This window comes from Stegodyphus dumicola, chromosome 9, assembly GCF_044657685.1.
Source record: "Stegodyphus dumicola isolate Sdum_Otavi_A_Nest chromosome 9, ASM4465768v1".
NCBI lineage: Eukaryota > Metazoa > Arthropoda > Arachnida > Araneae > Eresidae > Stegodyphus > Stegodyphus dumicola.
The window spans coordinates 42,020,710-42,033,044 of NC_140776.1; the positions used below are offsets into that span (position 1 = coordinate 42,020,710).

Sequence of the window (12,335 nt, forward strand, 5' to 3'; positions counted from 1 at the left end):
GTACACAATGAATACAATAAATTGGATTTTTAAAAATCTGTAAAACCAGTAACTGATAAAAATTTTATTTTTTTCTATAGAATTATGTCTAAACTTTTTTAAATGATATACTCTGTTTTTTTCATCAAAATTAGAAAAATTTATGTTTTATTTTGTTTAAAAGACATGTTATTATACTCAAGCAAATAAAATTTTAAATTATATGATTTTCTAAAAAAATTAAGTAATTTCTGTTGATTTATATAAATATTTAATGTAATTTATGAGAAATATTGATTGTTACATATAAATAAAATGTTGTAGTTAGCTAAAGTAATCAATTGTGCATATTTTAGGTGTTTTCTATCTAGGGTAAACTGGACCTGCACCGCGGTTCTAGTGTTAACTGTAGAATTTTAGAATCTCGTGAAAAATTGCCTGATTTAAACACATTAAAAGTTAATTACTAGAAGAATCTAAAAGTCGCCTGTTTAAAGAGCAGGCAAGCAGCCAAATGCGAGATGTGTTAGTTACTAAATATCATGGCAACACAAACAAGAAAAATCTCACAAAGCATCAGAATGTAGACAAAATAAAAGTAAAAAATCCTAATCAAGAACCCACTAAACCAAGTTGTTCTCTCAGCACTGTAAATGCAACCCTAGAATTAGAAACACATAATTTGAACTTTTATTCAGAAGCATCTGTACACATATGCAATAACAAATGTAAATTCACATCAAAAACTGAAATAAAAATTAGCGTCTGATGAATTTTTAGAAGTCAAAGGGAAAGTTCAAAATTATGCAAGTGTCTATTCAACTTCATATCACATTTACCAATGCATTATATGTTTGTTCGCAATCCAAAAATGAATTTAATTTCAGTAAATTTAGTAATGCAACATAAATGTACTGTCAACTTTAGAAATAACCATGCACAGGTTAGGGTCAAAAATAAACACGTAGCCTTACAAGCAATGAAGTAAAATGGCTTTTGTGTTGTAAATTTACAGGATGTAACCAAATTTTCAAATGTTGCAAAGGGTAGCGCAAATACACAAAACAGAAAATAAACTGTGGCGTGCAAAGTGTGATCATTTAAATCTAGCCGACTAAAGTACTGCATTTCAAAAAGTTAGTGCATGATCTAAAAGTTCCAAAATGTAATAATAAAAATCTATTTTGTGAAACTTGTACCAAATGCAAACATACGAGGGCTATCCAGAAAGTAGATTACGTTTTGGAATAAAAAAATAAACAAAGTATAGGAAACAAATTTTATTATATACAGATGAAAGCCACACTCAAATACTACTTTTCTACATAGTCACCATACAAATTAAGGCATTTATCGTAGCGATGTACGAGCTTGGAAATTCCTTCGTCGAAAAATTCGGCCGCCTGCGTCTTCAACCACTTCTTTACCTCTTTTTGCAGCTGTGCATCGTCATCAAAACGCATTGATTGCAATTTCGTTTCACAGTTCACATGTTTCACCCATGTTTCGTCACCAGTAACGATGCGATCGAGTAAAGAGTCACCATCCTTATGGTAAGCGTCCAAAAAGTTCAACGCTGCAGCCATTCGCTGATTTTTGTGGTCCTCTGTCAAGAATTTGGAATCCATCTTGCACAAAACTTGTGGTAACCAAGCTTTTCGCTGATGATTTCGTGCAACAAACTTCGCGAAATTTGTGGAAAACTCAAAGAAAGTTCCGTTATTGTGAAATTTCGATTTTCACGGACTTTAGCATCGACTTTTTCGAGAAGTTCGGCGGTCACTATGCTGGGTCTCCCACTTCGATCTTCGTCGTGAACATTGATTCGGCCATTTTGAAATCTTATGACCCACTGACGCACTCCACCTTCAGTGATAATGTTGTCCCCATACACTTCACGAAGCTGCCGATAGATTTCTATCAGTTTACAGTTTTTTGCAGTCAGAAACCTTATTACTGAGCGCACCTCGCAGCTCGCGGGATTTTCAATTAACGCAGACATTTCAAACCGTCACAGTATCTGAACGGAGCACAGCACGAACCTCTCACTAGCACGGCTAGATGCAGACTGAGCTGCGCAACGCTCTGACCCCAAGATGGCCGCGCTAGCCCCGCCCCTAGCGGACACAGACGGAAACGTAATCTACTTCCTGGATGGCCCTCGTACAAGTTTACTATTCCCAAAGGAAATGCACGTAGTAAAACCTGATATTTGAAATTGTACACACCAATATTTGTGGTCCAATGAATGTCACAACTTTAGGTGGTGCAAAATATTTCATAACATTCATCGAAAAGAAATCACAGTTAATTACTGTGTACACCCTACGGAAAAGGTCTGAAGCTCTTAAAGCATTTAAAAAGTACAAATTTTAAGCTGAGAAACAAACGGGGAAGCAACTGAAAATATTCCACAGCGATAATGTGAAAGGAATTTTAAAACAAGGAATTTAATCAATTCTTTGAAAAGGAGGGCATTAAACATCAGTTCTCGGTTGAGTATAGACCACAACAGAACGGAGCTGCAGAATGCGCCAATCATACCCTAGTTGAAATGGCCAGATGTCAGCTGTTCAAATCAAAATGATCCCAAGGATTATGGGCAGAAATGGCATCTACAGCTGCTTACATCTGTAACCAATGTTCTACTAAAATCCGATCAAAAATGCCTTAAGAAATATGGTCTAAAAGGAAGCCTATAGTATTGCATTTCAGGATCACAGGAAGCACAGCTTTTGCATTAACAAATCCAAACAGGAAAAATAAATTTCTCCCAAAAAGTGAAGAATACATTCTCACTGAATATTAAGAGGAAGCAAAAGCATATGGTCTATTGAAAACTGGAGCTAGTGAAGCAACCCAACGTCGTGATGTCAGATTTTTAGAACTGCTGGAAACTGAAGCAAATTCAGAAATATCAATAAGTAACCAAAAGGAATTCATAGAATTTTTTCCTACTTAAAGAAAATTTAGATGGCCAAAAAGAATTCCGAAATGTTAAATGAATGGAGAGCAGATGCTGAAGAAAATGCAATTCAAGGTCAAAACTCAGAAAGAGGACCAGAAAGACCTAAATTCCTGAAAACTGGAAAACAAAGTAGACCAAGAAAAATCTATCTGCAAAACTTCTGAAATGAGGGATCTGGACAAAATAAAACAGTGTTTAGGCATTAACATTGAACAAAATGCAAATGTATCCTTAAGTCAAATTGAGTAGAGAGAAGAACTCTTGGTTAAGTATGTTATGCAAGAATGTAAACATATATAAACAGTGTTAGACCCTAACATTAAACTATGCACACTATCAAATATCATGAAAGAAAATAAAAGTGCAGACAAAAATAAACATCAATCCTTAATTTACTGAGCTGTATCTACACCATCCGATACTGCACATTCTGTTAGCAGACTAAGTCAATTTAACAGCAACCCGAAGTACTTTCACTGGATTCAAGCAAAATGTGTACTACAATACCTTAAATCTATGTTAAATGTGAGATAACTTATCACAAAATAAATGAAAGTTTTAAATGTTATGTAGACACATATTGGGCCAGAAGTACTTTCAAGAGGAAATCATTTAGCAGTTCTGGTTTCATACTAGCATGAAGCCCAATTTCCTGGGAATTATGCAATCGAAGAATTGTAGCGCTATGAAGTACTGAAGCAGAATATATAGTGTTAACTAAATCTTCAAAAGAAGCGATGCACTTGCCATTACTATTAAGAGAGCTAGGTTTTCTGGAGAAGATAGCAGACGAACTGTGTTATATAAAGACAATCAAAGTGCACAGCATTTATGAAAAATTCAGTTCATCACTCTCGAACAAAACCCACTGTTACTCATTTTCATGATATTAGAGAGTTGTATAACAATAAGGAGACTGACATTAAATATGTGTAGGAGACATTAAGTATGTGACATTAAGCAGAAATGCCTGCCGATATTTTAACGAAGCATATTGGCAGAGACAAACATACAAAATGCATGAATTTATTAGGATTTTAATTTTAACTAATGAATGACTTTTTTTGTTTTATTCTCTTTTTCATCTCAGTGAGGCAGAGTGTTAGGAAATTTGCATTCCTTCACTGCAGCTGCGCTCAGCCGAAAAAGGTAAAGTATATAATCTCATGGTAGAATCCAAGGGATGAAGGTGAAGACTGTGCATCCTCCTGATGTGGCCAACAACCATCGATCATTCCAGCGTGGTGTGGCAAAGTATCCCAAACAATTTACTATGACACCAAGTACCTGCCTAACTAAATGATTTGTCAAGCCAACTCAACTTTTGTACCAGTCAAGTAAATTCATCTTTTATTTCTCATACAGTTTTACTGTGTTAATGTCTGACATGATATGGTCATATGTTTTGTTAAACTCAAAGAAAGCACCCATTAAATCTTATGTTTTCAACTTATAACAAGTGTACTTATTCCTTTGGTAAGGAACATGTACTACCCTACTGTGTATCACTCTCAAGAAGTTCAAAAATCAAAAAAATAATTTATTATATAAATGTAAAGGTTTAATTTCAAAAAAAAAAAAAAAAAAAAAAAAAAAAAAAAACTATATTACATACTTTTGTTAAAACAACTAACTTACAAAAAACAAACTTATCTAAATATAATACCTTAAATTTTAAATTCTTTGAGACCATAAGAAGTTCACTTCTATTTATATCTACTTGTAAAATAAATTAAGCTGACTGTATAAATATTTTTTATGCAATAAATATAAACTGTATAAATATGTTGAATGCAAAAGGAAGAAAATATCATCTATTGTTAATTTCATTCATTTAAAAAACAGCTTCAGAATTTAAGAAGTGCTGAATATGGGACTATGTCAAACAAATGAATACAGAAGGAGAAAGCAGTCAGAATTTAAAATGTGATCACTAATTAAAAGCTTAACATCACACCTTTTTTTTTCCTTGAGGAGAGAATCAATCTTTCACTGCAACACAGCAAAACGCTTACTGAATGGTTATACATCGAAAATACATTTTACATATGATGATGAATGACAAAAACACTTGAAAATAAATACAAGATTTGGAAATATATCTTTTTAATACATAATAAAACAGCATATATTTATACCATTCAACACTTTACAAAACCTTACACATAATACGAACTATTCATTTACAAACATTCAGGAACAACAAATTATGATTTAAGGGATAGATACATTTTCCCTTTAACATTTCGCTTGACAAGGTCCATTTTCTTCAGTACATCTGCAATTTTTGGAACTAATTGATCAGAACTCAGCTTTGTCTTTTTGCTCTTGAACTTCTGCAAAAGTTCAGATGCAGTCATAGGCTTCCGAGACAAATACCGCCTGATTGCTTCTTCAGTTATGCCATCAAGTGAACTATTAAAAGAGAATATATATTTAGCATTCAAAGTAATAGGTTAACAGAGAATACTCCTCCGGATAAAAGATAATAATATACATACATACATGCTTTCAAGCATTTAAAAGAACACAAACAAATATTTTTGTTTTTGAAGCATAACAAATAAAACATGGAACATGCGAATTATTAAATGATTTGGGGAAAGCTTATGAGTACTATATGATTCATACATTTGTAAGGATCTTTAAATCAAAAATAACTTGTATTCATATTAATCATGCAAAAAATCTAACAACTTTTAGATGAAGAGACAAATTATTAGTGTTTAACAGTCCTGCCCACTTGCCATTGATGGCCACAAGAGAGAGAGGTCTTTCTTGATAGAAGTAGCAGTTTTGTTACAGATAGCATATGAATTTAATAGAAAACGTTTCATTCATTAATTTAAATAGAAAATGGAACCTATAAAGCTGTCAAAAATTGTCATAACAATAGCATGAGCTGCATCAGTCACAACAATTAAAAATCATCTACTTTGTAAAATTTTTCAACAGAAGTAAGAAATGAAAATTGAAAATAAATAATCGATGAAACGAAAGAAAAACTCATAAATTTCTTTAAAATATAATCACTAAGGAATTAAAATCAGATAATTTTAGCACATAGCTTAAGCTTTCCAATCATAAAGCCACTTACGTTCCTTCATGAATGCTATTTGTATCTAAAATTACAGGAAGTTATTTGGGTAGTTTAAAAATGAGAACTAATATCCTTGAAAAAATATTATTTTTACCTCACAAAAGTAGTAGTTCCACCATGATTATCTGTCTTGGCTTTCTTAGCAGATGGAACTGATGTATCTGTGAGCTTTCGTTTGGATGCTTTATGCCCTAAAAACAAATTAATCAGTTATTTATTATAAAGATACTGCAAAGATTAATAACTTTATTATCTTAAATAATATCAATTCTTAGAAATTTTTTAAAGTCCTAAAATAGTCACAGATATTAAAAAATTAAATAAATCTAAAATTAGACCTCATAGTATCAATAATAGAACTAATGATTCATATATTGATTGTATTTCTTGGTGTAGAATTCAAACTACCATAAATCTATTTCTGTTTGCATGCTTCTCCATGCAAAATCATGTCACTCTGCCAACTAAACAACAGTACATTTTTATTATTACAAATAATGTGCTCCCAAAATTTGCTTTTCAGAAAACTTGCTGTCTAAGAAACTAATTATTTGAAATCAGTTTCCATTCAGAGATGATCAGAATTCCTTCAGAGAGGTTTCCTCCACAGACAGCGATGAAACCTTTAAAAATGTTCCTCTTCTATCATAAATGATCTTCAGTTATTGAAAATAATCCTAACAATTTTGTCTTCATAAGGTTTTATCTCTCTTTCAGTTACAAAATTGCTTGGATTTTCCCCAATGTCAATTTTCAGTTTTTCTACCTCCCCCCAAACCATCAATAAATTTGTTGTTCAGTTCTTAAAGATTCCATCCCAGATTTTAATTCTTGTGGAATTTTAGCTTTATGGTTCCTCATGTACCTTGTGGAATTTAAGCTTAATGCATTCTGTCATGTTAATGCAGTTTAACATACTTATATTGGGCCAAACTGAAACAGTGTTAAAACTTCTCTTCCGGGAACACGAATTGTATGTTCAAAAAGAAGAAATAAACAAAATTTTGTTAGCTAATCACAATTGAACACTTAATCATAAATTGTACTTTTGATCTACAAAAATTACCTATAAACTTCTTCATTTCATAAGTTGGATTTATTTGAAACTTTCCACAATACCAGATATTTTTTTCCCTAGTTAATGACGTTAATTTTTTAACACTTTCAAAATTTAATATCTTAGTGTTTTCATGTTTCATTTCTATTTTCCTCAACAGACTGCATTTGCTTTCACTTTGCTCCACTCATTTCTTTCCATATAAAAGCTTTTCGTTCTTATATCCGATTAGCTCTTGAAATTGATTTAAAAAAAAATGGATAATTGTACTGTTGTTTTAAAAATTATCTAGCTTCAGGCAATCCCAGCTGAGTTTTTTCCATCAAACAATTCAGTTTGCAGTCAGTATATCAATCAGTATTGTTTTAAAAAGGTTTTCTTTCTGAAAAGGGTTTACTCCAGAAATGACAAAGCAATAGAACACTGATATAATCTGCACAGTGCATCTCTTAGTGCACAGAATGTTGTGTCCCAAGTAAACATCTGCCAACTTATTTTCTAAAAGAAATCTAAAAGAGTCTTATCAATACTGTTATCTCAAGACTTACATTTAAGGGTGCTAGAGAATAACTTACAATTTGTAGACGTTTTTTTTTTTTTTTTTTTTTTTTTTTTTTTTTTTTTGTAAAGCAAATAAAAATTCAGAGACATTTTTCAGCATCAACTCTATCACACTGCATGTTTAAATAAAACATAAACTGCAATAGATTTTAAAAATGAATTACAGTATTCTTTTGATATTCTGACAATAAAAAGTGAGTGAAAATTACATCACTGCCTTTAATTTCTACTCCCCTTTAAAGAGTAATGAATAATGTTTTCTGATAAAGACTATTGTCAATCAGAAATTCAGAAAGTGAATAACGTCTGCACGTAGAAAACTGCATCAAACTTTTTGGATAAAAAGTGTGGCTATTATAATACAAACATACACAACGTTTCAGTTATGCACCAAAATAACAATGAATAAAACTAAAGCCCAACAGTATATATGGGAAAATAAAGACAGTAATGAAATTTTCTCTGAGCCCAGCCCCAGTGTTTTTGATGAGAAAACTATCTGGCCATCTATTGCACTAGACTAGAAATCTTTTTCATTACACAGCATACATTAAACAATACTTAGCAATTGAATAATCCATTTTAATACATGACTTATTTGTATCTTTACTTGCTTGCTTACATAAAATTCATATTCTAGCAAAATCTATTACAACAATTAACAATCCATATTAATAAAAATTTTAATTTTTTCATAAATTCACAAAAAAATGTAAAACAAATGCATTTTAGAGCGGATTTTTAGAGCTGCAGTAAAGAGGTATTAAACAGCCCTGCAAGAAATAAAAAATTATATATATATATATATGCAGTCATAATATTTATAACATATGGTTCATGCCAGAGAATACAGAACCCTTTTTTTTTTTTTTTTCTTTTTTTTTTTAAAATCTTAAGTCTTTGAATTGAGGAATGAGTTATTTATCTAGTCAAAAATTTAAATCTACTTTTAGAAGGTTTTCTGATGTAAAATATAACACTGTACTCATATTTCATAAAGCAACTCCACAAATAAAATTTAAAAAGCTATATATATATATATACACTGGTGTGCAAAAATTAAGGACGAAGTCGAAAAATTAGCATTATCAGCTGAACAAAGAGGCAGAGTGGACAGAAAGACCAATCAGGAGATTAAGTAAGGTGATGTACGGTAGCACATGCGCAGATATGCAGGTAGACGTAATGGGGGAGTATCTGAGTAGTATAAAGCATGTTGTCGGTGTAAGATCAGTATTTCTGGCAAAGAGATAGCACGCCGTATAGCAGTTAAAATCACACCGAGTTGCTGCCTCAGTGAGAAATGGCGAATAATCAATCTGTTAGACGACATCTGGATGCTTTTACCCGAGGTCGAATCATTGGGAAGTTGGAGGAAGGCCGCAGTGTGACAAGTGTGGCTGCAGAGTTCGGAATTGCTCACAGCATCGTTTCACGACTTTGGAGACAATTTCAAACTACAGGAACAGCTATCCGGGGGTTTAGTAGTGGTCGTCCACGAGAAACCACACCCGCAGATGACCGGTATATTGCCTTACAGGGCAGAAGAAACAGACGGCAGACGGCGGGAGAAATCGCTAGACACACGACACAGGCGACTGGATGACCGATATCGCATTTTACCGTGGCCAGATGACTGCACGGTGGTGGTCTGTTTGTACGACGCCCTGTACGGTGTGTACCTCTAACGCCTGCCCATCAGAGAAGGCGTTCTCTGTGGTGCCAGGAACACCGGAATTGGAGAGACAATGAATGGGGACGAGTACTCTTTACAGATGAGAGCAGATTCAGTCTGAGTAGCGATTCTCATCGCAAAACTCATCTGGAGAGAGCGGGGAAGCCACAATCATCCCTCGAACATCATTGAAAGGGACAGGTATGGAGGTGGCGGTGTTCTCGTTTGGGGAGGCATCATGCTTGGTAGTCGTACAGACCTTCACATCTACGACGTAGGTTCAGTCAACGGGACCCGTTATTGTAACGAGATTCTTCTTCGATATGTGCATCCTTTTAGAGGCGCTATGGGTCCGCAGTTCCTTTTCATGGACGACAATGCACCATGTCATCGCACAGTAGCTGCCGAACAGCTCTTAGAGAGTGAGGATATTGAATGTATGGATTGGCCGGGACAATCTCCAGATCTCAATCCCATCGAGCATGTATGGGATTTTCTAGGCAGACGCTTGGCAGCTCGTACCTTACCACCAGTAACGATTCCGGAGCTTCGATTGGCGCTGCAAGACGAATGGGCAGCAATGCCTCAACAACTCATTGACACCCTCATTCTCAGCATGGGCAGATGCTGTGAAACCTGCCTAGCAGTCAGGAGAGATCATATCCCCTATTAAAGACCGGATGTTTCTTGCTGGACACCCATCACAGGGATGTTTCGGGCTTCAGTCGCATTACGCTCCATGCTACTTTTTCAATAAAGCTTCTTTTTATCCCTCTGATTTCTCTTTTAGTAAGTGCTGCTTACATTACTCATGTCCTTACGTATTGGGGATCTTACAGTATTAAATATGTTTATTTGGAAAGCTTTTGTACAAAGTTATATTGAAAAAACCGTCTCGTCCTTAATTTTTGCACACCAGTGTATATATAAAAGAAGAAACATTACACTATAGTTAATACAACTGGAGAACACTACAGAATTCTTGAAAAGAAAAAAAAAAAAAAAAAAAAAAAAATATTTCAAAGACAAGAATATTTTGTTCACTAATTTGCTTCATAAAACACAGCTTCAAGGAATATAAGGATATACAGTCAAAAGTCTTTAATCCGGACGTCCATAATCCGGACTTCAAAGCTACAAACTTTCTGCACATGCGCATAATACATTTATGCATGCACATATGCGTCTATGCATGCGCATAATGCATTTACACATGCATGTTTAATGTATAACGTACAGTATAAGCTAAGCTAAAATTATCTAATTATCTATTTCAGTTAATGTTGCAGATTGCATTGTTCCTTAATCTTCTAATTGGATCTGGCTTATTATTTTTTGCGGACTGTTAAAGCAATTTTATAAAAGTAAGCTTGAACTTTCGATTATGTCAAAAAGAATTTCCGATTCTGGAGCTACCAAAGGATCTACAAAACATGTTTCAGGGGTAAAATATTGAAAAACAGATTCTTATTGTATTAGAAACATTTAATAAATATAAAGAAAATAGAGATTAGACTCATCTTTTTCACTCATTAGTGCCAACTATATGTTTTCTGCAAGTTCCCTAAAAATTTGGGCCTCACCGCAACATAAATTTTTCAATAAGCTAACCATTTGGAATCCTGTAAGTTTTTCTTTGAAGTAACTAAACTGGCTGGTTCCTTCATGAGATATTCATCAAAGGGAATATTTTTTTTTTTTTTTTTTTTTTTAAATCTAGTTTTATCAGTTGGCAGTTTCTTCTTTTTTGGATGTGTTGTTTCATGGAATATTTGACTGCATTGCCACTCACTGAGAATCACAATCTCTTTTAGTATTCTGATGATCATATTTGATAATTTGGTGTCCTGTGCTTTTTCTAATTTCGATCTTTATCAAGAACGAGCTTCTTTTATACTTTCCTTATAATTTCCTGTAAATAACAGAAAATTTACTTGGCATAATTAGGACACTAAAATCTCTTATCAAGAAGGAAGATGGAGGCCCACCAGCAGCCGAGCGGTAAAGTCGCTGAACAATGGTAGTTCAGCGATTTTACCGCTTCAGCGAGGTTTGAATCCCGCGAATGGGCTGGCTGCATGGGCGTTTTCAAGGTTTTCCCCATGTGTAATGTGTATATGAGCCAGTTTTCCTTAGAAAGTCCTCCACGAAGGCATCCCTCCCCTTAGGCAGATAGCCCTCGAGGCTTTGCCATAATCACACACACAAAAAGGAAAATGAAATTATACATTCGAAATTCGTTGGCACAAAACATAGATTATATTACTATGTGGGCAGTGATACATTCTGCATTTACAGAATGACCACAGATTTATTAATACATTCATTTTTCAGAAGAAAGTGAATTTCTTTATTATAGCTGTCCAACCTCTGCCTCTTCATTTCCAAGCTGAGAGTGATTTATGAGACTCAGTTTTTAAACATTACAAATATTTTAGCAAATCGAATATCCTTTTTCTCTTAATTACAGAAAAGTAAATAAAAACTGCATGTGCAATACATGCAGCTCTAAAAATTATGACAGAATAATGATACTACAGGCATCTTATAAACAAATTGGCTATTTTCAGAGATGGACAACAAGAATGTTTATGGACAAGTAGCACAATTTTGTCTGTATTTTAGGCTAAAAGGTTTATAGCTTTTAAAATTCCGGATTAAAGACTTTTGACTGTATTTACATGACAATTTTTTTAGTTAAATACTGATTTAAAGAAATGATTGAAAATAAGCACCCTAGTCAAAATGCATTTACATCTACACATATCTTTTATAAAAAGAAATATAAGAATATATTTACATAACAATTTTATTAGTTAAATACCGTGAAATTAAAGAAATGATTGAACATAAGAACACTAGTCAAAATGCATTTACATGTACACATATCTTTTATAAAAGAAAAAGATACTTTGGCAACACCAAAATTCCAAATAAAAAATGCACTATATTTAAGCAGAAAATTGCCTGAAGATTTTATAAGTTTATTTAAAAA

The 12,335-nt window shown here is 33.4% G+C and overlaps 1 protein-coding gene across 2 annotated transcripts in view; it reads right to left on the reverse strand.

The window, feature by feature from the left end:
• Window positions 1–5,036: 5,036 nt before the first annotated feature.
• The window catches only part of LOC118194429 (general transcription factor IIF subunit 1-like), a 56,771-nt gene continuing 49,472 nt past the window's right edge, over window positions 5,037–12,335 (reverse strand). Inside the window, exons 11-12 of one of the 2 annotated variants that reach the window (XM_085823366.1) lie at window positions 6,142–6,238; window positions 5,037–5,362 (exon numbers count right to left, since the gene is read on the reverse strand). In XM_085823366.1, the coding sequence (XP_085679492.1) occupies window positions 5,155–5,362; window positions 6,142–6,238 (305 nt within the window). In that variant the 3' untranslated portion in view covers window positions 5,037–5,154. The remainder of the gene's footprint in view (window positions 5,363–6,141; window positions 6,239–12,335) is intronic. The other variant, XR_015042960.1, reaches the window with a different exon arrangement.